General features: G+C 34.2%; 1 protein-coding gene across 6 annotated transcripts in view; it reads left to right on the plus strand.

Annotated features, from left to right (window-relative positions):
• The window catches only part of LOC128237283 (E3 ubiquitin-protein ligase rnf213-alpha-like), a 108,161-nt gene that overhangs the window by 22,869 nt on the left and 58,975 nt on the right, over nucleotides 1-26,317 (plus strand). For 5 of the 6 annotated variants that reach the window (XM_052952653.1, XM_052952654.1, XM_052952655.1 and 2 more), the window contains 25 exons: nucleotides 586-872; nucleotides 1,781-2,013; nucleotides 2,219-2,449; nucleotides 3,321-3,558; nucleotides 5,215-5,285; nucleotides 8,736-9,000; nucleotides 10,592-10,687; nucleotides 11,182-11,289; nucleotides 11,401-11,599; nucleotides 13,738-14,046; nucleotides 14,297-14,588; nucleotides 14,722-14,992; nucleotides 15,521-15,677; nucleotides 15,935-16,158; nucleotides 16,818-16,973; nucleotides 17,208-17,393; nucleotides 17,550-17,717; nucleotides 17,838-18,084; nucleotides 18,201-18,434; nucleotides 18,787-18,958; nucleotides 21,851-21,987; nucleotides 22,554-22,628; nucleotides 23,591-23,697; nucleotides 24,385-24,529; nucleotides 24,914-25,106. In XM_052952653.1, the coding sequence (XP_052808613.1) occupies nucleotides 586-872; nucleotides 1,781-2,013; nucleotides 2,219-2,449; nucleotides 3,321-3,558; nucleotides 5,215-5,285; nucleotides 8,736-9,000; nucleotides 10,592-10,687; nucleotides 11,182-11,289; nucleotides 11,401-11,599; nucleotides 13,738-14,046; nucleotides 14,297-14,588; nucleotides 14,722-14,992; nucleotides 15,521-15,677; nucleotides 15,935-16,158; nucleotides 16,818-16,973; nucleotides 17,208-17,393; nucleotides 17,550-17,717; nucleotides 17,838-18,084; nucleotides 18,201-18,434; nucleotides 18,787-18,958; nucleotides 21,851-21,987; nucleotides 22,554-22,628; nucleotides 23,591-23,697; nucleotides 24,385-24,529; nucleotides 24,914-25,106 (4,801 nt within the window). Of the gene's footprint in view, nucleotides 1-569; nucleotides 873-1,780; nucleotides 2,014-2,218; nucleotides 2,450-3,320; nucleotides 3,559-5,214; nucleotides 5,286-8,735; nucleotides 9,001-10,591; nucleotides 10,688-11,181; nucleotides 11,290-11,400; nucleotides 11,600-13,737; nucleotides 14,047-14,296; nucleotides 14,589-14,721; nucleotides 14,993-15,520; nucleotides 15,678-15,934; nucleotides 16,159-16,817; nucleotides 16,974-17,207; nucleotides 17,394-17,549; nucleotides 17,718-17,837; nucleotides 18,085-18,200; nucleotides 18,435-18,786; nucleotides 18,959-21,850; nucleotides 21,988-22,553; nucleotides 22,629-23,590; nucleotides 23,698-24,384; nucleotides 24,530-24,913; nucleotides 25,107-26,317 lie in introns of all 6 variants that reach the window. The other variant, XM_052952657.1, reaches the window with a different exon arrangement.

Consider the following 26,317-nt stretch of genomic DNA (forward strand, 5'->3'; position numbering starts at 1 on the left):
GTCCGGTACATTTCGGCGGCCATCTTCGACGCACTATTGATATTGATCTGGCTCAAAATGTTGTTTGAATGCTTTAAGAATATTTTTATTCAAAGCAATACCATTTAGATAATGGATAACGATAATCATTATGCAATTTGCATATTACATTTGGTGTTCAGTTGGCAAGCTTAGGTAAAAAAATTAAAACTGGTAAGAAATGTCACCACATAAAAAGAATAATAATGCTGATCAAAATTAACAAAAAAACAAACGTGTGATATATTTCAATATTGATCAATCCTTACCGAATGTTTTTAGTTTCAAAAGATTCCTCAGTCCCTATATATCTGACAGATGGGTAACTTAAAGGGGGACATTTGATGCTGCCCCACAAGTGTTAATAGTTACAAATACCAGCCTTAATTTCAAATATCCGTTCTTCAACCTTTGCCTGCCCGATTTCTTTTTAAATGATTGTATTATCTTTGGATATATCTAACATGAATACTTAAATAAATTATTATTTTCTGTTTATTTGCATAGTTTATTTTATTTACTCTGCCGGTTAGGAGTAGGGCATATCACAGTTGGTTTACATTTCAGATGAATGGCATCAGTATGATGGAATGGTACTTCCAAAACCAAATACTATTTTTCAACGAGGACTAGATCATTTCAGTGTTACTTGGAGGAAGGAAGCTGAAATAAGGGCTTATGAATTTGCAGCTGCATTCATCTCGGACTGGTTTCAACCTTCATTTCATTTAGAAAACTTGAAAGATAATTTTCAGACATCATTGGAACACTTGGACATGCTTATTATAGGTCTGAGAAAGGTCTACCAACGTGATGCTAAGTGCTGGGATGGCATTGAACAATATAAATACCAGGTATGATACACGGAAAAAATAACATTTTGTTATGTGTACAGTAAAGCTACGGAGTGATTTTTTTTCTCGACATGAATGGCCACGCCTCCTTTTCCCTTTAAATACACCAATCTGAAAATATGTAAACACAATCGTTAGATTTTTGCCTTACAATACCTGGAAATACCTAATTAGAATTACGACGATCATTTGCTATCAAGTATTAATTTATTAGACACAAAATGAACCTTGAAGTCCGCGAAGCTGTGTGGTAGTAGGTCATACTTTAAAAAGATCGAAAATGATATTAATTCAGTGAATTGTTAATTTTCATGTTATGAAATTGCTTCAGATTTTTTCAGAGTTCGTTTCCTACTAAATTACTATTCATGAGCACCACAACCTATTCATTGGCACCACAACGTTCAGAAAATCGAGCGTAGTGCAGCAAGTATAACAAATAAAGTTCTAAAATTTGTAACGCGGCAACCTTTTCTCAATAAAAAAGCCACACACATGTAAAGAAAATGCTTAAATCTAAGGTATGTGAACAATTCTCACAAAATACCAGATTTTTACGTTGTCAACACTAACGTCTAGCAAGTTATGCAAGTTCTAGACGATCAGATATTAAATTTTATTCATAACTCTTACCTTTAGAACAACTCAAGGCCATTCCTATGTGGAACTACATTCTCCAATTTTTAAATTTACTCGTATAAACCTCTAAAAATGAAAAATAAGAAACCACACTCACTGTTTACATCCATATTCCACTCATTGGCACTATAACGGAAGACGCGTTGGGGCATTTTCAACACATAACAAAATGTTATGGCTCCAATGATTACCCGGCGTGGATATAAAGGCAACTGTAACAATTTCCGAAAAAGGGGTTTCGTTGTGACTGTGATAGAATCTGTTTTCAGATGTGTCGATACTTGTTTCATCCTCTGATTGAACAGTTGACCAGTGAAAAGTATGGATCAAAGGCGTTAAGGTTGCTTAGAGCTCTAGCAATAATCATTGCCTGCAACAGACTTCAAGTTGGCTTGGACCAGAGGGCATGGCAGATACTTTGTACAAATACGATTGTAACACCAGATTCAACAAATAAGAACTATGCAGAAGTGGATGTAATAATGAACTTTCTTGACATGAGGTGTGTCTTAAAATTATTGTTTTGATATTCAATTTCATAGCGGTGAAGTAGGAAAAATCATATAAAAATAAATTTAGAATTATATTAATGTGTGTCAACATCGGATCTTTGCAACATTGAACAAAGCAAACCTTAACAATTTTAAAAAAATTGTTAAAATTACCACATCAAATCAAGATAGTCATAATTTGTATAAACATTTCAGTGCCTTGAAGCCAGCTCTCATCAATATCATTAGGAATGTTGTGATGTTTGGCAAAGATCCCTCCTGGATGTTTTGTTTGCCATTGCTGCATTTTGCTTCCAAACTGTGTGAGCCATTTGAAGAAATGTCGAAAGATTTGAATCATGGAGAACGCAGTCAAATATGGTGGGGTGTTGCAGATATTGAAGCTGAAGTGACAGCATTTCAGAAGAACTGTAGCAATTGGATACTGTAAGATCCTTTTTGTTTTTTATAGTGTAGATGTTGACTAGTTTCCCCGTTATATACCAATATGAAAATAAATGCTATCATATTGACCTAATCATTGGTAAAAAAACATCTTTTGCACAAATATATATATATATAGAAATATATCTGATTATCAAGGGTATCATTGCCCAAGTCACCCTGACCAAATTTGTTGGCTGCCAGGCCATGTTGGGGTTCTTTTTATTTGGACACCCAACGGATTCATATTATGTCAGTTACTGTCTATATGTTACTTTTTGTGCTGTCCTATTTTTTAAAAAGGATTTCTCTAGTTTGTCATAGGTACAGCTATGAAGTTTCCTTTGCGAATCACGATCCAGTATGTTGGAAACAGTATCTTAAACTAAACAGTGATTTTCTATATAATATAATATAATTTATATCTAACTGACACAGAAATATAAATTCTTACTGCTTGGTAGCTTTAAACATTTCAATTATTTCATAAGTCGAACATTCAAACGCAATGTAAATTTAATGTTAGATTTATACTTCTCGGCAACTATAAGTTATGCCTCTAACTATTTTTTAAGAAACACATATATTGTGCTTTTATTGTAACGGCCTGAGCTTAGCCATATTTTTAAATGAAAAAAAACTTAGCTTTTCACAATTTTTTTTATTGTATTATTAAAAATCTTAAGGAATGGAATTGAATACAAATTTGTTCTGTTATACTCTTCAAGTATGTGATGACTTCAAATAAACAGTTACATGTAACTGTTTAAATATCGTGTTATGTGTCTAGGCCATGTTTCAGAGTACCCATAACCTACGCTGATATCTTTAGTTGCACATGTAATACTTTGTAACTGTTGTCATTTTTCTCCAGGCCGTTGAAAGATATTTTTCATACTCTCAGACCACTTTTTGAAGTGGACTACTACCTTCCTAGGAGTATAGTTGCATCTTTAACTGTTGAAGAAGTTGCCTTTGTGATTGATCATCAAGTTTTCCCTGTGGAGGTTTGTTGTGCAGCATTACTTCATTGGATGAAAGCTACATATCCAGACTATTACCGGCATTATGCATACACTGACTTGGAGGATGAAAGACCAGGCGGGGAACAGGTAACTTTTTTTGTTGATAATTTTGGTTTCAGAATACCATTTGATTGAAAGACCTTTACTAGCTGCAAGTTTACGTCAACGTATTGTCCCCCTTAACTTTGATTTGTTATAACATTTTCGCCAACATTTAAGTGAACATACTTGTTGTTTAGAAGTGGTTCTTCTTCATATTCTTATGAAGTTTTTAATTTGCACGTTTATGAGTGCTATAATTTATTGAAATAAATTTCTGAAACATATAACTTTCATTGCATTTAATAAGCAACACATTCATTGATTTTTACAGTTTACAAGGCCCTATATTGGCACGTATATGTCTCCTTTGAAAAGGTTTCAGTATGATGGTCTGTCATTCGGTAAACCATGTTGTTTTCTGCACACTTACTTGGGAATGGTTTGACCTAGGGCCTATCGACATGAAACTTCATGGTTTGGTTGCCCAGTAAATGACACTCTGTTTTGAGATCGGTAGGACAAAAGTAATGGTCGCAGTCAACATACTTTGAAACTTTATCCGCGCATAAACTTTAGGGCTTGGTTACCCAGTAGATTACTCGTATTGTTTTTTTAGGTCAAAAGCCAAAGTCACATTCAATAGTCTTTCAAAAAGTTTAACCGTACAATTATAATTTGACTTAGGAACATGCAACTACAGTTGATGGTTGCCCATGAAAAGTGTTTGACCAGTAGATGACCCTTAATCTTTGTTGAGGTCTGAAGGTCAGGTCATTTTAAACAGTCTTATTGAAAGTTTTCTGCACAATAACTTGAGAATAATATTTTATAGGACCAAGAAACCAGATCTATGTCAACCTTCACCTGTTGAAGACTTATATTGATTTCGAGATAAGTAGGTCAACGGTCACGTTAAACATTCGTAAAAAACTTCCGCAGCATAAAAACGTCAAATCGGACATCTTCAATATTCTATGAAATGGTGTCAACATGTGACACTAATGCGACATATTAAAGTGCTAATCTAATATTTCAAATTATTCGTATATCGACTTTTATCAATTATACCTTTTTCACAAACAGTTTTTATCTAATTCAGGTATACATTTGTGATGTCAGTGATACCTGAAATCTAGAGTAAGCGTTCACAAATAACGTCATTTTTCTTCCATCAATGTAGGAATGATTTAAACGTAATTCTGCGACTTTCACGAATAATCCTTGCATTTACAAAATATTAAATTGTAGTAACTAATTATGTTTGAGTACAGAATGTCATTTTGTAATGTGAATTTGTGTTAACAGCAATAATGACTTTTTTTGCCACTTAAGGGTCAATAGCATTCAAGAAATGTTGTGATGTTCTTGCTTCCCTGCATGCTCTTATAAATAAGTGTCTTGAGTGGGTTTCATGCGAGAAAAAACAATTTTGAGTGTTTGACTTACAAGTACCATCACTTGAGAAATAAACTAAATATTTTTAATTTTTAATTTTTAGTTCGTTTTATTGAAATCACATGAAGACTTTAAATTTTACCCGAAAAGACCGCCATTTTGGAAGCATTCAATGTCTTGATCTACACAGGTTTGGAAATAAACAAATCAATGGTAGAAAGGTTAGGAACACTTCTTAAAGAAATGATAAAAGAAATCTTAATATGTTCATCCTTTAAACAAAAATTGCTTTCTTACATTTTTCAGCTGGTGACACAATGCTTGGCAAAACTTCTGAAACGTCTTAATACAATCAGCGATACTGCACAAAGTCGCAGGTTTGTTTTATAGTTGAAATGGTTTCAGTTGATACATACATTAACTCAACTGTTTCTTAAAGAAAATAGTAAAGGTATTGTGATATCCATTGTGTCGTATTCGGCATACAAAGGCTTTCACCTTTGTCACAGCTTAAAAACCCGTTCAAGTCATTCACTTGAGATCTTCAAAGTATCGCCATATAATTGTCTTCATAACAAATAGGTCCCGTTTGTATATTGGTTGTCAAGTTTGTTAAAACTAGGTCACTAAGTTAAATCAAAGAAATATGTTGAATTTTTATCAGATTTATATGAAACTTGAACAGTATTAGGGGACTGGTGCCATTGCTCTTTAGCTGGAGAATTTTGTTTTGCACGTGAAGACGAAATGTCGCCTGCAGGACCCCTATCCCTTTCTCGAAGGTTACACACTTAGAGGTTAATCATAATGAAAAATATATGCACATATGGTATAGGAGGTCGTGCCCGTGCTATAACTTTGTCATGCAAGATGGGATTTGTAAACGTCAAGACACGTGTGTTGGCAATAAATTGTCGCGCGCAAGACCCTTGGCACAACATTGAATGTGAAGGTCACACTCAGATGTTAATCATAATGGATCCTGTATATATGCACATAAAGCATAGGTGATCATTCCGCATTTTTCATACAATGGAAATTTTGAAATAAAATTGCAAAGGTGTTCGGCCCATAAAGACGACGTGTCGCGTGCAAGACCCCTTTCTCTACCTTAAAAGTCAACGTCACACTTAGAGGTTAATAATTATGAAATGCTGGATGCATGCACATATAGTATATGTGGTTTTGTCCTGCTCAGACTGTGTCATGCATGGGATTTTGAAATAATTTTATGACACAAGCCATCAGCACATAAAGGTGACATATCACTTGCAAGACCAATGTCTATACCTTGTAGGCCAGGCATCACTTAGAGGTCTATCATTATGGAATGCAACGTACATGCACTAACAGTATAGCTGGTTGTTTCCGGCCTGTAACTTTGTCATGCACGGATTTTTTTTTAATCAAGTGGTATTATGTTCGGCACATATTGGGTACACATATTTCGTATAAGACCAACGTACCGACATTAAAGGTGAAAGTAACACTTAGATGTCAAAGAATGTGGAATGGTGCGTATATGCTCATAGAGTATATGTGGTATTTTATTGGCTTCAAGTTCAAAGGTCACTGTCACACTTAGTGAGTGATCATTATACAACGTTGCCTTTATGCACATAAAGTACTAATGGTCGTGTCCGGCCTGTAACTTTGGCATGCAAGGTGAGATTTGGAAACAACATGGCACAGATGTTGGGCTCATAAAGTTGACATATCGTGTGCAACACCGCAGGTCCTTATCTTTTGATTTGTCGCGTGCGAGTCGCAGATTTCTTCCTCATAGTTCATTGCTGCGCAACACTTGAATAAAGCATGGGGCCCTATATATATGCCTACAGTTAATGTTAGCTCTTCCTGAATGTAGACATATTGGCATTCATCACTTACAGTGACATCCTTTTGTTACTCAGAATTTTAGAAAAAGAAATGTCAGCAGAAGTAGAGAAAATCAACAATGTTACATATGTGCCAGTTTAGGTTTCTAATTTTGATGTTTTTATCAATTTTTATGGATAAACAATGATCATTGTGTAATTTAACTTTGTCTCTGAATGTTAAACGCGTATTGATAATAAACCAAACTACGCTTAGCGGTTGCTTACGATTGAATGACTAATATCGTTATCAGTGCAATCCAGACTGATAACGATATTAGTCATTCAGTTTGCAGTGTAGGGATGACGATTCTTTTTTAAATCTTAAAACATGGCAAAAATTAAGTTGAGTACGAGTAGCAAGCAAAACAACTGCCTTAGGAAGAGGTTTTGAAAACTTGAATTTTCCAAAGGCATATACAGCCTTGAGGCGAAGACGAAAAATAGTTACGATTTACGTTTTCTCAAATCCGTTTTAATCTTTGAAATTTCACCAGAAATGGATGGCGTACGCCTATTAAACAATGTACATGTATATGAAGTTGTATTGGTATATCAACTTGATTCAGTTTAAGGGACTAGATACTAAATGACTAAATGATAAAATTGCAAGAAAAAAAGAAAAATGTTAATTACTTACATAAAATTGACATCGTTATGTACATCGCATTGAACCTTACTTATTAATGTATCACATCGCTTACGACACATGTAGTTTTCGCAGTTTTTGCGTATTTTTCTAATTCGAAAATTACTGGAGTTGTCGTCCACGTAAATTCTAGTTTATTTAAAAAAAAATGTTAATATATGTATTTGCACTAATCACGTGGCTTTCACATGCTGAATATACACACTATTAATTTGGAAACCATAATGCGCTAATTTTATACGGGTTTACCCGTTTGATAGCGACAAAATATTTTAAGTCATGTAAAATGATGTATTATCGGCCTCAAACTAGCTCGTATTGAAAATTTAAAGCTTGCCATGTAAAGATAATGTACTTGCCGATTTTTGGACTTCTGGTGTCTAGCCCCTGTAACGCTATTACATAGTAATGGGACTGCATCAATTTTAATTCTGTCAATAAGTGGCGATGGACGTCTAATGGTGTTGCGGCACAACGTGCGGTTATAGAACGCAGACTTGAACGCAGAAATGTCACATTTAATTCAATGCAGTCGCGCTGTGAGAACATTGCATGCAAGAACCTTGTAAGCTTCATAAAATAGCTTAAACCTCCTTTTTTACCTGCTCGTTCCATGTAATTTTCCTAAACTGTCAAGAACTGAAATATCACATGCATTCTTGTTGGAAATTGAAGATTTTGATAAAAGCATGCTGTAGCATACTTTGTGGATCTGAAGCGTCCAAACATTTATTGGTACATTTAAAAAAACACACACTTAAGTACAATTTAGGAGATGGGAATCTTTACGAAAACAAAACATCATAAAATGTATGCAGTTTATGAAGGTAACTAATTTTTAATAACAAATGACAAAAAAATAAAAATCCCTTTTAAGATTGTATTTTTCAACTGATCAAAATATAATGTTTTTAAAAATGAATATATTCCGGTATATTTTAGGGAATAATAAATACCTTAAGGATAAAAGAGTACTAGCCTCTCTGATGTGATGGAAACCCCCAAAACAAATGCACCTTTATGCTGGAAATGTTCAAAACCTAAATTAGTTTTCCTTAATAATTAGCATATATGGCTACAGAAAATGTTAAGTATGCTACTTAAGTAATCAATGTATAGCTATATCACAGCCCTTTTGTTGTTAATACATTGTAATACTCTTGCACAAATCATCAGCAATAATTTAACTTGAAAATATGATTCTTCCATAACAGTTATATTGATTGATACTCAATGGGCTTATATTTGGTTTACTAACTTAGACCGATAGTTTCCTTGTTGTAGTAATTTTAAATTTTCAGGCAACAAACAAGTTTGGAAATGGCATGTTGCATAGCAAAACAACTGGTTGAGTGTGCACTTTCAAAAAACAGAACCCTGAAGCTGATGCATTCAGTGCACATTTTCCTACAGTGTGTATCATCTTACAGCAAACTTGGAAGCAAAGGCAGTAAGAATGAAAGTGATGTAAAGAATGCCATTGATACTGTTGGAAGCAAGGTTCTCGATTGGCTTCAAATCTATGCAAATTCATTATGGGGTGTGCATATGCTGAAGAACATTAAGGCAAGTATAGTTGTCTATAGATGTAGTGACTGAAAAAGCCCCGAATTTGCAACCGATGCGATCTTCGTCGCACCAATTTTCGTAAAGTTCGATGCATTTTGAGCACGATTATTAATTGTTTTAAGTAGAACTGCTGTATAATACAAAGTTTGCGGACGGCATAATGTCTGGAAACCCCTCTTCTGTAAAAAGCATGTGTCTATTAACCACACTTAAGTGTCATCATACTGCAATAGAATGTATATTGATATAGAAATAAAATTACTTATGTAATGTAACGTATTTTATTGAAGTTTAATCCGTTCTACACATTTCGTGTAGAGTATGTGTAGGGCAGACAAAACACGTAACCTTACAAACAAGAACATCTCGAAAAAGCTTCAGACAATTAATTCCACATGAATAACTATTATGTGTTGCACGGTGGTACGGCGGCCCGGGTTTTAGAAATTAGGTATCTTTATAAAAAAATAAATAGTTGATGTTTGTGTTATAACCAAGTAAAAATATCATTTGGATTATCAAAACCAATTGTACATTATGAAACCTGAAACATGAAAAGTCCTTCAAAATCATTTATTATTCATAACAATTACAAATTCGATGCTGATTTAAACACTATGAAAAATATACTCACTATCACCGAATTTTCAATGCAAACCTTTACGAAACACAAAGCCACAATCCAATTTCAAGTAACTATGCAGCAATGAAATGTTTTGTAAAGGACGTAGATATAATTTTGTTGTTATTTTAAGAAATACAAGTTATGTGTGTTGTTGTGTTAATTTGTTTTCTTTTAAAATGTGCATGACTTATTTTTCATCACATTTAAGGTGAATCCTATACAAACTTAAACATTCCCATATCTTATTTCTATAATGTTGTAGTTTCTCCTTAGGGATCTTTTTCTCAATCAATGTAGTTGTAGTTTGTACCAAGAATGGTCTTGTTGGCACGCCTGGTTCACAGTTCTTTAAAAGTATTGTAGAGTAATTGACTGACGAAGTTTCGCTTTATTGATTTTTGCAAGTGTGTCACGGTGTTTTATGTTGCCTATAGCGTTTGCATTGCTTAAACGATTCTTGAGCAGTTGTCAAATATTTCCTCGAACATATTTCCACGTTGTTAAATAAATATGTGCAAGCAAGTATTTTCTGAAGATTCCAGCATTGCTGAATCTAGCATTTTTTTCTCAGTAGATCGTTTTACGGGAAGCATTCGAAAAAAAAAACACCGTGAGTGCCCGGTTTTGTTTCTTTCCGCTCTTGTGGCATCTGCCCAATCATTAACTACTTTTTCGGTCACTTATCATCATGTTCAAAGAATTCACCGGTACTCTCTCTCGTCATGCGGACAAATGTATGAGCTAATTCACGGTTGTTGGTCTATATGCCTCGCTTTCAAACGAGCCTTCTTGGGTTTGTTTGTTATTCAATGTAAAAAATGTTTCTTTCCCATATCTCGCATTTAGTTAATTGATCGTACATCCATAATAGTCGTCTTGTATAAAGCAGAACAGTTTTGTTTGTGTACTTAGTATTGGTTAGTGGTCCTTTACGTTTCGACAAATAAGTAACATCTGTTTCAGGTTTGGGAGAGTGCTATGATAGATAGTAATGATGACTTTGCAGTCAACTGGAATGAACGAATCACATGGAATTTGCAACAGAGAATTGAAGGAGAGGTAAGTATACTTCTATAAGATGATTTTTGTATTAAATGTTTTAGGTTTTTTGCAAATATGTGTTGTGCTATTCAATGTTTCTGGTTTATGATGGTTTGTTTTTGTGTTCTATGATTTCGGCGTTTACCCTGTGCCATTAAACGGGGTTTATGTTTAAACTATCTGCTACTGAGCTTGTTTATGTATTTTATATATAAATATTGAAATTATTCATACTAACTAGCTCACAGATAATTATGAAAACAAAGTATAATATATACTTTGACGAATGGGCATACTCATTACGTCATCAGATGACAAAGTTATCAAATAAACAATAAGCCAGTGTTCAATCAACCGTCATATGGTAAGGTTTATCCCATAAATTCTTTTTCTACTATTTTACTTTTATTTAATGTTTAAGCAGTCTTTTTGTGTCATCTTTTGTTTGATGAGGGTTTCATGAAATCCATTTTGCCTTTCTTAAGCAAGATGATTATTAATATCAATTTCAGCTGGGAACACACAGTAACCTGAAGAAAGATTTCATTCGTTTCTACTGCGCTGATGTTGAAAAGTTCAATGGAACAATGAAGAGTTGTGTTACCAACATTGCTTCCAAGGTATTTCAAGTATTGAATGTAATATTTAAATATAGCATAATTGATTGACTTGTCAAATTCATAGCAGCTTACTGTCAAAATGCAGTCAGCATGGTTGTTGGTATAAATCAGGCCATAGAAGGAGGATATATGATTGAATACATGCACATGGGCTCATCAGAGAAGAAAAAGTTTGGAGATCTCCTCTCCGACTGGTTCCGAAAAGAATGGCGAACAGTGATTACAAGTGGACCGCTAGAGGCGAAGGACATGCGTATTTTCAAGATGGCTATTTCTTTGCTCCCTATTCAACTTTTTGTTCAAAACCAAAGTAAGTCATGCAAAAAAAATCATCGTCGAACAATTAGGTGATGTTTATTAAACGTTGTGCCTTTTTAATTATATAATGCATGTTTAAGTATTGTCATTTAGTTGTGCATGAACATATTCTGTAAGCTCACAATTGTCCATACACTGACTTTATATTTTCATGCATGAAATGAGCCCTATTTCTTAAATAGTTTGTCCTATAGGATGTTAAACCAGGTGCTTGAAACTGTGACGACATAAATCATGTCATTTGGTACAAACACAGTCATATTCATTTGGCAAATGAAAAGCTTTGTTACCATAGTATCTGGTGGTATTCTGGTGATATTGCTTAAGTAAAAATGCTGACTTAACGTAAAAAGCCTTCTGACATATATGTATTATCCTGTTAATAAGTTTGTTTTGTATGAATAATATGCATGTGTTTCCGGTCAGTATGAACACATCTGACCCAATAACACGTGTGTTAGGTGATAACGAGGCTCCCTGAGTTACTGGCCATGCATCATGCCCGAGGTCAGATTTTTTCCATTTGGAACGGAAACACATGATGTATCTTTTATCTGTCATGCCTTAAATTATTCCTTTGTGCACAACTTGGTGAAGAAAGCTCTTTTTAGTATTTCACTCGAAAGCCTTTGGGATGTTGATTTCTGACGTCTGACACTAATTTTATGTGATTGGACAATCTGTCCATCTGTCTGCCTTTCCGTCCCAATGGTCTCCCATACCTAACTGAAGAATGTAGGAACCTTGGTAGGCAGGTTGGTCATTATCAGCAGACGACTAGTGGTCAATTGATCGCGCTAACTTTATAAAATCTTTGAATAAACTCACAAAATTTGAAGGTGTGTCGCGCATGTCATTTTTTTTCTCATTTCAAAGTCAAAGTCATATTTTGTGGTCAATGTTAAAATAAGTTTAGTATCTTGACCATGATGATTTACCTCTTAACCGACTTGAACAGCATCCTCTTTAAGACACTTGTAAAGATAAAGAGTTTTCCGGGTACCTTCTGTGTAATATATGTATGCTTTATACTAATTGCTATCCGTCCGACAGTGTCCAATCGGTGTATATATTACGTTCTGTTACAGCTCTTGTTTAATGTTGACGTCAAATAGTTCCTCTAAAAAATGTTTTTAACTTTATGGTTATTTTGTAATAAAAAGTATTGTAGAACAATATTTTAAGTCGAACTTTATTGAAATGACGTTATATAATTTGCATAAGCTATACAGTAAAATAAATAAGAAGTGGTGCAATGTTGCGTGTGACTCATGTGGCATGAGGTGGCGGTGTGAGTCGGAATTTTCAAGCACTGCTTCATTCACAAATAATGTCTGTCTGGTGTACACAAGTATTTCACCATAATTATTATTCTTGTTTACATTTGTTTACTCTACTATGTCGTTTGCATGCACAACACATAAAACATATACTCAGACGGACAAGTTTGCCTCTTGTACTTTGACGCTTTTATATGGCAATTGAGAAAAAATGAGAAAATTGAATATTTGAATTAAATGCTAATAGTATGTGTTTTAACATTAAACATTTAACATTATAATGAAGGTAAAACTACTAACATATGCAAGTCAAATATGTTTTTAATACCACTGTTACTAAGCGATATGCTGTTAAAGTAATTTCGAAAATAGCAATAAAGAAGTATGTGTGTCTTTCAAACAAATTATTATAAGTGCTAAGGCTTTTAATTAAATGTTGTTGTGTGTGTTATTTAATTAAGCACTCCATTTTTATAGTGTGTGTGTGTGTGTGTGAAAGATAAGCAAACTTGAAAATATAAACATTTTATCAGACATGAATATGGTATATCTAACATTTCAGTCCTTTGTAGAAACAGTATTCTGTGAAAGTTCTATTAATAACAGTATAACTCCTTAAGCTTGCTTTATTTGTCAATTATTTACATATTACCCCGGGGGTAAATCAATGGTTGCGTTTATATGATATAAAATACATACGGGGAAAATTCACCCGACCTACTGATTCGGGGCAAATAAGCCCCTGGGGTTGATTTAATTCCTGGGTATTTTATATGCATATATTTGTCCCTTAAGTAAATTTGCCCACGGGGGTTAATATGCTCAATGGTAAAACTAGTCATATAAACAGATGAAGAAGACACCAGTGTGTCCCTACTGACTGATGACTGCAAGGATCATGTCCTTGTTGCCACAACGTTGCTGGAAAGTTACTGGTATGCATTGGACACCGGAAATATCGATATCGGCATTTTACAAATGATCAGTGAACATTCAGACGGGTTCTCAGAAACACTTTCCCTCATCCGACGGAAGGAAAAGGGATTGAAGGCCAAAGTCTTATCAACAATCAGAATTCGAATGCTTGAACTAGAAGCGTTCAAAATCCAGAGTAGACAGATGACAGTGTTTGTGAATCATTGTCAGCATTTGAACTCAGGTAAGGCGTAAACATTATTCAATCTTTGTAAAAAGAGTCATTTGGGTTATAACATGTAAGTCGGTTGTTTTCTCTGTCGGATAGACTGCCTGACTGTAGGCTGAAGATTTGTCTGCCCAATAACTCAATGACAACAATACTTTTGAAGGGGGGCATAACGTCTCATTACATTAAATATCTATTGAACCAAATACTAGTAATGCTACTTTGTTTAGTATTTTTTAAAGGAAAATAAAAAAAATGTTTACAGTTGATACCAGAATTATTGATGAAGTTCAACAGAAAGCGTTTGAGCTGGAAAAGCATTCCCTGAGGGAATTCTGTAAACCAATGGTAGTGAACGACTTCGGTGAAACCATTGGACCAGACCTGATAGCATTCGATGTTGAACCGGATGTTTTGGATATTCTACCTTTACTTGAACGCTTAGCCGAAGGATTTGTGTTCAAAAGGATATGGAGAGAAACATGTTCGAGTACAACGGAGCGTTGCAAGACTCCTCTTGATGTTGTAAATGTAGTATGGGATGCTGCGTTTGAAAGGTTTGTGAAACGTTTGTACTATAATTGTTGTTTGGCTTACATGTCAATAATTTCTCTTCCAATTTTTCGTATTAAGAATAAAAAAATCAATTTTCAGAACTAGAACCGTTATAAGGCTCTTTTATTTTTGTAGATGGAATGAATTCCGCAAACATCTGGAGACCGGAGAATTGTCGTTTGCAGATGCAGAAAAAATGTTTAGGAAATTCAAAACTGAGGATGAAAAACTTCTGCAGGAAATGCAGGATTTGAAGATATCGAGACAAAAGGCTATTAAACGGATCAAACAAATAAAGCAGAACAGGCAGTTGTCAGGTTGTGCGGAAGGGGCAAAAGTCATTTTGAAAATTCAGCAACAGTACTGTCTACATGGAGATTTCCAGGCCATCAAGACTATTGCTTCAGTACGATAAATTAGATTTGTGTGATTTTAGCTTTTCTGTTTTATAAAAAAATAAGTCCATTTACTGACATCGATTTCCTATAATCTTTACCGTTGTCCTTGATAACGTATAACAGGAACTTTAGTGTTGGCCTTTAAAAGATTAGTGTCCTTTTGGCAAAAAATCATATCACTGTAGCTTTAATGTTTGGTAAATTAAGAAAATAGTTTTAGTAAGATGATATTATGTAAACATTTATTGAATAAGAATGTGCCGAGTCGGCACAGCTGACTTAAAATATAAAATACATTTCAATTTGTTTTGTATTCAACGCGCAACTTAAATCATGCATCAAGCATGTGAGGCTTTGAACTTTAGCGCCTTTTTAATTCATTTGCATTGCCCAATTTATTTTATTTATAGGAGATTAACAAATGACAACAAAAAACAAATTTTCCTTACATTTATTTATCTTTACTAACCAGCGGTATTTTTGTACAATAAATACATTTTTCATGCAGTTGCTTATTTTTTTTGCTTTTGTTAAAGCATTATGAAGGGAACTTTAAACTTCGGGATTTTGACGATAATTTGATCGAAATCAGCGAGATTTTAAAGGATATCACAAAAAAAGAATCCGATTGCCTGGATGCTTTCGTTAAATGTGCAAAATTGGTTAAATGGCTCAAGGAATCCATGAGAATATGTATGTATCTATGTTATTGTCATTTAATTAAGACATATATATATCTATATATCCCAAAAACTGTCAAAAGTTAGATATATTTAAGATATATTTCTCTTTTATAAATTTTTATCTAAGCATTTAGACAAATTGAATAAAAGTGTAAAATACTTATGTGTATGCTATTTGCAAGTATATCAGTCTGCATGCTTATTTCTGGAGAAGTTAAATTACTCTTTAAGTCAGTTGAATGGTCCTAAAACCGTTTTTATTTGTAGCTGGTCAAACAGAATTTAAGATGTTTGTTGACCTTGCGATGATGTATGCGGGTGAGGAACCAATGTACATTTACATGGTTCAGTGCCTGCACTCAGCTGTTCTTGGATATTCACCGCTTATATTTGAATTGGATGAAAGAGAGTGTAACTACAGACGCCTTCTGGAAATGTGTAAACTAGTCTGGAAGGAACTGGCGAAGAATCGAAATCTAACAAAACAGTTGGTAAGTGATTTTCTGATCCTCAACGATGGGGAAAGGGGAGTGAAATATTAAATTGTATTTGTGATGTATTAAGAAGTCTGCCTTTAGTTAATATAACTAATTTATTTTATACACCTGCCCGCACTGGGTGGGCACGCACTTAGTTTTACGCCCTGTTATTGGATGAGCGTTTGCCCGATCATCACCAGACAATATTTGTATGGGCAGAATATCTCGGCTAAGTTTAATAAACAACCAGAGTTCCCTAGTCACTTCTGAGTTATGAATCCTGAATTGTTTGAATCACACAAATTTGTTGTCCATGATGTTAATCACGTAGCTTTTGTCTTATCATTGCCAAACTCGGACACTATATATAATGGCAGAATATCTCGACGAAGGTCGATAAACAGCAAAGTCGCCACAGTCACCTCAGAGTTATGGCCCTGGAAATGCTTTGATTAGACAAAATGAGAAAATGAAATGTTCATAATTTCGACGGATGTTTCTGATGACAGTATGCCACTCTTAATAACTAAAGTAGTTCCTAAAAAGTATGCATATACAAAATGTTCTGTTGTTTGTCTTATATGTACATCCGCTTTCGTACTGAAAGGATTTTAATCTTCTTGCTTGTGTAATATCTATAATTTAGTGTGACCAATTTGTTTCTGATCCAGTTGGATTCAAACGGTAATCTAGAATGGCTGAAGGATATCAAGAAAGCGCACGTTTCGGTTGAGGTTACATCTCTAATGCAAACTGAGGCTATCAACGCATGGGGTATTTACACCGTGGGGAGAGGAGCATGTAAAGGTTCCGAGTTGTCTGATATGGTAACAATTTATTTATATAGGATACGTTTTCTGTGAAATTTATCAAATATTTACACATGAAAGAGAATTTATGTAAAGCTTTGTAAAAAAAACTCAAGTGCATGGAGAAAATACCCGAAAAAGGTATAAAAACATATAATGATTTCGGTAAATAAAAGTTATCAAATACAATGTAGTTGCAAATATTAAAAGATAAGCGTCTCTCCGTGTAAATTGTGTGTCTTTTTCATATAGACAGTAAAAGATACTATAAAGCTAACGGTGCCTGCAAACGATAGGCAATCTCAACTGAAGAGCTACACATTTGACCAGCTCCAGGATTTAAAGAGCCAACTGATCCTCGTTGCCGGAAAACCAGACTATTCAACCGTCAAACCAACGAACAAAAAGAGTGAAGTGAATGTAGACAGATTCACAATGGTTTGTTCTAATTTTTCTAAGGTTTGCAATATATTTAGCTGTTTTCCTTACATAATTGATAAAGTCCATGTGTCATTTGCATTCCTGTGCTGTTGGCTTTGTTAAAACTAATGTGCTGTCTATAAGTGATAAATAATTAGTTTTATTTTATCTCAGATCTTTGACAGCATGACGCGTTTGTGCTCTGTTTACCTGAAACTGTGCTCATCTGGATGTGTGCTGTTCAACAACATGAATGCGAACTTCCACTGTTCCTTGGTACAAGAAAGACAATTGTGTGCGATACTGGAATTCGGGAAAGGAAAAGATGCTCCGAAATTCGAAGTATGCCTCAATTAAATGTATTTGATAAAAAATATGTTTAACTACTTTCTTTTCTTTTCACTGTTGCATGTCTCCTTTCATAAATGTAGTTTTTGAGAGATGTATTTACTTGTGCACCAGGGTCGGAAGTCTGATACGGAAGGGCTGGAAGATATGGTTCCCAAGATCGTTGACTTTATGAAGAAATGTTACGGTGAATGGCTTGATTTCATAAAACAGAAGAGGAAGATTTATCTTTTCTTGAATTACTTTACCATCGATCAGCTTGTAATACTCCAACGAGAGCTCGTAAAAATGGGGACAGACGAGGGACCATCACTTAGAACTTACAACCTCCTGTCAGCCGTGAAAGAAAACTGCACGCTAGGTTTGGGATTTTTTGTTTTCTGTCACAAAAAAAACAAGATTTTATAATATAACAAAGATCATACATTAATAACCACAACACAAACAGCTAATCCTTAATACACTTTCAATCTACAGAAAACGTAGAACTGGCAATGGAGAAAGCTAAAAGAGAACTACCTGTGCCAGATGATAAACCCAAAGAAGCCCCAGATGCGCTAGAAAATGAGGAAGAAATTGGTGCATTGGAAGATGTGAAGATGGCTAGATTTGTCCGCGAGTTGGTGGAGGCCGGGTGTGATGAAACAATTGCTAGAAAATCTGTGGATCATGTGAACCAGGAAGATATTGACTTGTGTGATGTCACAGATGGTAATAAAAACATGAGTAATTAAATGCAGAATTGTTCACTCGTGTTACGTTCTTTTTGTGCTTAAAAAGAAATAACCAATACATGAAATTAACCCAAAACGGACATGCTCAAAGCATAAGCCGAACATATGTGAATAAAATATTTTATTGAAATAAAATGTGATGTGGTTTGTATGCTAGACACAAATATTCTATTAATTGTAACGAAGTTCATTTGAATAAATTCTGGTAAATTAATGATCAATTGTGTTAAATGTTTAGGTTAACTGGTTATATTATAGAAGGAATCAAATAAAAAAATGTTATGCAAAGTGCATGCGTGTTAAGTTGTATAAATCATTGTTCTCTTCAGCCATGATTTGGTGCTTGAACCAAACTGGGGAAGAGAATGAAAACGGTGAGATGAATCAATACGATGTTGAGGACACAACATATGTCAATCGTAGGTTTTCTGGGTTGAGTCAGACCAAAACATCAATCAGCTCACTGGTCAAACAATCCGTCACCCGTGTTGGCCGCAAAGGGTAAGCATTGGGGTGACTAATTAGGAACGGACAAAGAATTTGTGGGTGCCCTATAGTAATCACCCTGTCTGTTCGACCAAATTTTCATTTTTATATAGTTTCCTTCTAAATGACTTCATTACATGAAAGACATTACCTACATTCTTTTTATATATGCTGACAGTAACAATGTAGTCTGTTATGAGAAGTTATATAATTCAAGCGTCATTATTTTCTGATTTATGACCTTTTGTCAGCACAAAATTCAACACAGCAATGTACTTTTCATCCGAATCTGAAAAGTTGCAGTAGAAATTGGATGACACTTGATGACAATGTGAAGTTGTATATTAGGCCACACCAAATTAATGTTTAATTCCTCGGATTTTTGCCAAAAGAAATTGGAGCGAGCGAGCGAAAGAAAAAAAAAGTTTGTCAGTTTTCATAAAAACGGAAGCGAGCGAAGAGCGAAAAAATATATTTTTCCTTATATTCAATATAAATAAGAAAGATTTTTTAAATAATTGCCCTAAAACCCATTTTAACGCCATCTTGAACTGAACCTCTAATGGACATTGGGAAAATGTCAGAAAACATACTATCAATTCATCCGTGTTTAGTACAAATATTATATGGATAAATCTAATTTCTTATATAATTAAAACGTACTTTAATATGACGATCATTCATATTAGTAAATAACCCTGCTTTTAGTAAAAAGTTTGAAACGACTTATATAAATCTACCTGAATCAGTTTAACATCATAATTATGCAACTGTATTTAGACATAACTTAGGACCTATGTGAGGCCCATTCCCGACTATTTTCAATATGAAGACAAAACCAAATTCACTAGGCACTGCAGGGCCACCTGAAAGGTCAAAACACAGCCCATTGCCTCTGTTGTCCCCGGTATACTCCTGGAACAAGGGCAAGGGGTGGGCGGGGCAGTGGTTACAATTGACAAGTGCATTTCAATCCCAGATTATGCTGCAAATAAAAACAAAATATAAGGTGATAAACTTAGGCTTACTTATGTTGAGGTATATCCAGACCAGTGTTTATATCGCTATTTGTGAAGAGATAATTGTTCAAAACTGTTGTTTTGTCAGAGTTTGATCAAAAATGAGCTTGATACATCAGTTTGGACCAAACAATGACTCATGTTACAGTTAAGTTGACCTGTCCGATTTCCATTCAAAATGAGTCACTAATTACACAATAAAATCGCTACCAGTCTCAGATACACATGCTTTATTGCATAATGATTGCTTTAAATAATGATCCTTTAGTGCATGAGACGATCAACAATGACTTCAAGCATTCTCAAAACATATTTATTGTCAAAAATAAGATTTAATACCGGAAGCCGCCATTTTGATTGAATTTATTGATAAACCGATCGATATACAGTATAAAAACACTACGCATCGGTAACTTCCCTTTACAAACACACGAAAACTAGCGTAGAAATAATATACTTGATTATTTTTAGCCTTTTAATATATTATTACCAGAAAAAAATCTGCTTGGCGATCAAAATGAAGGTGCGGGCGCACAAAAAAAATAAAAATATTTTTTTTACATTTTCAAAAAAATTGGAGCGGTAAATCCGCGGAACGAAATATCAATTTGGTGTGGCCTTAAGAACATTAGCTCTTCGACCAGTTGCTTCCAAATTTACCCTCCCCTTCATTGGTTTTCTTTTACATTAAAACATGTCAATGGTATTGATTAATGATATTATTATATTGACTCGTTCATAATTCAAGAACCTTAACTGTATTCCCAGATAACCTCCCAAAACATTCAGTGTTAAAGCAAATGAAATTACGTTTCATAATAACTTAAAGAATTTGAATAAAAGTGAATGAAACTTGAAGCATCAAACGATGGCAATATGATATTGTGTGTAGCACAAGAATCGCCCTGAATATGATACAATTAGATACATGTATTTTGAACTGTTGGTAAATTGCAATTTCTACTTGTGCACATTCCTAAACAAAAATCTTTTTGTGTGCTGTTCCAAAATTGTTCGCCTTGACAAACAAGTTAATTTTATGAAAATACTCATATAAGAGAATTAAATTAGTAATTGGTTGCTGGCATAACCAAGTTGTACCATAACGGAGCACTTTAACATAAATCTGTGATACCTTCCTCCCTCGATATTAATAATGTTTTGAGTAAACCTTGTTTAAGATTTGTTTTAAAACAAATTCTATCTATTTCCCTTCCAAAAGATAACAAATGTGAACTTGCACAATAAAAGAGTATTGATTTTTAAGAAACATCCTTTTCAACATAAATGTATATTGGTGTCAAATTATCTCCCATGGTTAAGATTTCAAATATGGTAATGTATTGTGTTTGAAAATACATGTAGATACTTCTACAAAAGTATTTCATTTTATTACAAATTGTGTAAGGTATAAGAACAACAGTTTTTTTTACATATTTTCATATTTAGCCCACTACACATCGCTTTTATCATGCCTTCTAGTTTTTACCTCTGTTAAATATGCTATAATTTGGGTCTTTCCTGATGGCGCTATGTAAACAGTTGATATATATTGTACATCGTCCTTTCATGAAAAAAACCTCAAATATACGAGCGCATTTAAAAATGCGGAAACGCAATATTCTCCGCATAAGGAATTCACTTTCTTCCAAAAATATCATTTTTGTTTTTGCATTTCAATTAAAAATGTGGGCAATTCCGTGAACTATGGACATTTTTGCAAGGCACCATTGAAGGGATGGGGGCGTGTTTCTCTTGAAAACACAACTAAGTGGTTAACAGGCTGACACCTATACCAGTAGATAATTTTTCAATTTTTATGTTGTTGATGAACATGAATTTTTAAAATAAATTTACCTGCTTTATATAGGAGTGTTTGGATTTTCAGGAATGCAGGTGTGAAACCTTTGATAAATGATCTCAAAGAATTGTGGAACAACTTCCTTGGATCAATCTCATCCAGTATTAGTGATTACATAAGTCTGGAACATTTGGGAGTCATCCTAAACATGCTTGCTGAGAAAGGTTAGTAATCAATGATACGTTATACTTTAAAAGCTTCCATCTGCGGTTACAGTCATTGGAATGGTCACTGACAAAAACTGTAGTATTTCATCAAAAGCACCATTTGCATGCGATATATATATATATAAATTAGTGGATTAGGTTTGATGACTTGAGATCATTCTCAGTTTTTGGAACACGCGCTTAATCTCATTTGATTGAGGTTTTCAAAATGAGAGTGAAATTTGATAATCAAATGTTCATATGCTAACATTTATCATTTATTTTGTATCAACATATAAATTTTTAAATATCAGAATTTCAGAAAATAAAAGCAGTAAATGACAAAGAAGAATAGAAGTCTGCTGCCAATTGTATAAAACTGGTTAAGGTTTTGGTTTGGATAAAGTTGGACAAAATATTTATTGATCGGTCAATATTTATCGAATAATTACTGTTAACCAATGAAATCGCTTTTATTTGCAAACTAGCCAAAATATATTAGAACTCACAAACTTGTATTTGAAACATATTATTCAGATATATACGGGCTCCTTATATGACTTAAAATCCATTTTTCTTCATAGACAAGCGGAATATCAGAAGAAACATATCACCAGTATACATGGAAAAGGAGCCAAACCTCATTCTTTGCCCACGTGGTAATAATGTTACTTAAAGTTTATTTAGAAAGCTATGCTTATTCTCTACGTAAATGGGAAACGAAATTGGGGGCACTTACAGTATTTGATCCAAAAGTTATTTTATGTTATCACATGACGTTCCTTCTTTTCAGTGTGATTCAACCATTAAGTATTTGAGTCAGAGGCTAGAGGAGCTTGTGAACTTCATTATGCCTTCAATTTTAATTGTATCCAAAACAAACTGATAATATCGTTAGATATAAATGAGGGCTCGGTTTGTTTACTACCAGTCAGATTCGTCCATGTTAGCCTTTGAAAATGTCAAAATTGCTTTGATATAATTTGTGAACCAAATCAAGTCTCAATTTTTTATCCGATCTTCATCATACACTTGTTCAAGGGTCTAAAATATTTTATTTTATCTTTACCAGACTTGGGCCCTTTTATTGAGGTTAAATGAGTAAGAGGCTTACTCTACTCTACTCATAGCTGGTCTATGTTTCTTGTTTGTGAATTTGTGTTCTATGTCTTTGGCGCTGCCCATTGCCACTAAACCGGGTTTATGTTTAAACTTTTTGCTACTGAGCATGTTTCTGTAGCTTTTTGCATATATATTAACATGCCAAAATAATACAGAAGACAAAAATATTAATATTTATGCGAAAAGCTACAGAAACAAGCTCAGTAGCAAAAAGTTTAAACATAAACCCACTGGGTAAATGCCAAAGATATAGAACATAAACTCACAAACAAGAACAGCACAAAACCCCACAAACAGCATAGTGCATACATACTATATATAAAAAACTAGGCATGTTTATCAAGGATTGTTAGGTACCGCTTTGGAACGGTCAGTAAAATGTAAATTTACTGGGGTTTAAACCAGTTTGTGTGCGCAACCTCACTTTTATCCCAACAATTAAGCCTTGCCAAAATAATACAGAAGACAGAAATATAAGTTTATATCTTTATTTGTGCAGGTGAAGTTCTTCGCGTAGCTCTGTCGATCTTCATGTACGATCCTGACCAACACCTGCCGCAGTCCGATGAAGTCCTCATGTGTACCTCAGACACCACAGTGGATGAGGTAATGTCTCAATTTCTTGTTTCTTTTGCACAAGCTTGAAAATAGGATCGTGAAACATCAGACATATAAAATAAATTAACGTTATCACGTACACATGTCCAATTATGTTTCAGTGATGTAAACTTATTTTTTTGTATGCATATCCAAATGACTTCTCTTTTTTGACATTTTTAACCCCCATAATTATAAAAGATTCATCGCAATTATAATATGCAACAACTTCATTTAGAGCGTAAAACGTCGTTACGGAATTCACATATCACGTGACATTCTGAACATCTTAAATTTTAGATCCCGCCCACTAATTTACCACATTAGCATATATTGAGTCAGTGGTCAGGGATTTCGCTGGTATTTCCCATACAATTTTTATAAAGCATCAAGTGGACCTAGGGATTTTATCAGTCATTATATGAAACTATATCATAGTTATATAGTTTTATTTTTAATTTTTAATTATTGAATCCTATGCGGTCCTGGGGCTGGCACAGTCATTTGAAATTTATAAACACGAATAATGTTCCATTATTGTGGCACAGTTGTAATTTCATAGAGATTCATGTGTTGCTTGTCATTTAATCCATTCAAACAAGAACTTTAACATAACGATGAGATAAATGTCTTAGATGTACATGTATGTTATAGTATAGTTTCAATGATGTGTATCAAACGTTCGATAATAAACAGGTGAGCATATTTTTGCGGCGTGCAATATATGACAGCTCCGATAAAATTCACTGTCTGCTCCACGCGGACCTGCTGGATATTGACGTAAGCGAGGCTGCCGAACAATGTCTTGATGAGTTGCTGTCGGATATTCGGCAGTCCAGTGGTAACTATTGAGATGTTTGTTAGAATGTTACAGTTCTTGACTGTTTGTAAGGAATTTATAGTTATGATTTGGAATGAATTTCCCAATATTGTCAAAACCCATCTAGAGAATGCTTATGATCGATTGAAATGTTTGATGTTAAAACGTACATTTACTAACATTTACTCTTCGGCGTTTTCCCTGTGCCAAAACACGGGGTTGATGTTTAAACTGCTGGTTTCTGAGCTCGTTTCTGTACATTTTCACATAAGTATATGTACATTCAATTTCTTATGTATTCTAGTCCAAACGTGTAAAAAGTAAAAACATGTCAAGAGTTACACTATATTTAAAAGTTTATCAAGAAATACTTTCGACATAAACATATTGAACTATATTTACTAGATATCAAGTACCGCTTGTTTGTGATATGTGGATCAGACAACAAATATCATTCGACGATTGTATCGTCTTTGGAGAAGTATGTGCGGCATGTTGGCCCTGTCAATGGGCGTCAATTGAAAGAATACGTGACTCGTCATTTGGAGGCTCCGGCTTTTTCTGACAAACCATGTGCAGCCATGGTTGATTTCAAAAGGTATAAGCCACTTGAAATATTTTTCTTCCAAAACAAAACTCTGTGTCTTATGTCCTGCCATATTCTCGTAACACTTTTATTTTGAGAATATCTTAACAACTACTGATGGAATATTATAAACTGCGGAAGAATGTTTGTTCATTTTTTATAAATTGCATTAATATGGAAGCTGCTTGTCGGTACCATAACTAAAATACTGCAAAGATTTAAATAAAAAAGGATGTATAGATAGTTGGCAATGCAATGAAGTGAAGTGCACAAATGCTTTAGCCCTACCTTCCATTAATTAACCTAGCATTATGGGTCTTCAATTTTAAAATTTGATACTGCTCCCAGTAAGATCGCTGGTAGCCATTTTGAATTTAAAAAAACCCATAAAACAACGAAGGCACGCTAAACAGGTCTGCCGCGAAACTATGATCAATAAACCGCACGGGCCAGGAATATGATAATTGCCATGTCATGGAAATAATCGCGAAAACCCTATACAAATGTGTAACTATAATGGTTACATATGTTTTAACATGTATTGTGCATTTACTTGTTTTGGGGGCATTTCATCAGGGATCGTATTGTTATATCGTAATCTCACGAATTTTGATTTAAGACTTAGCGTGTGTAAGAAATAGAGAATACTAAGTTTGTGCCGTGGATAGAGGAAGTTTATCTGGCGAGGCGGAGGACTTTATCGGGTGTGCCAAAGGCCGAGCCAGATAAACATTCTCCATCTACAGCACTAATCAAGTATTCTATTTATTCCTGTTAATAAAAAAACGAAAAATTACCTTAAAATTAACATGTACTTTTTTAAAAAAGGGGGCAACTTTTTTTTCACTGTTGACATTGGCACACTAGGAATCCATGTCTAAATGTGCCCAAACATTGTTCTCAAAACCTTTCATTTTTATTCAATACGTTTGAATTCAAAACAATTGCATTTGAATACATCATTATCAATTCAGAACATAAATATTTCAAAAGTGCATACACATTGGATCAGTCACCAAACCTTATCCGATGATATAACAATTGTTCCGCAAGTCACAGACTACAGTACACAGGTCATGGTTCACGTTCACGAGTGTTTACAATCACCACATGTTAAATGGATTCTTCATGTTGATATTAAAGAATAAAGTGTTGGATGTTCAGTACTGCACCGGCAAACAGAAAATTTGATATTCTATTGTAAGTTAGATATTGTTATTCAC

Source organism: Mya arenaria, chromosome 6, assembly GCF_026914265.1.
Source record: "Mya arenaria isolate MELC-2E11 chromosome 6, ASM2691426v1".
Classification (NCBI taxonomy): domain Eukaryota; kingdom Metazoa; phylum Mollusca; class Bivalvia; order Myida; family Myidae; genus Mya; species Mya arenaria.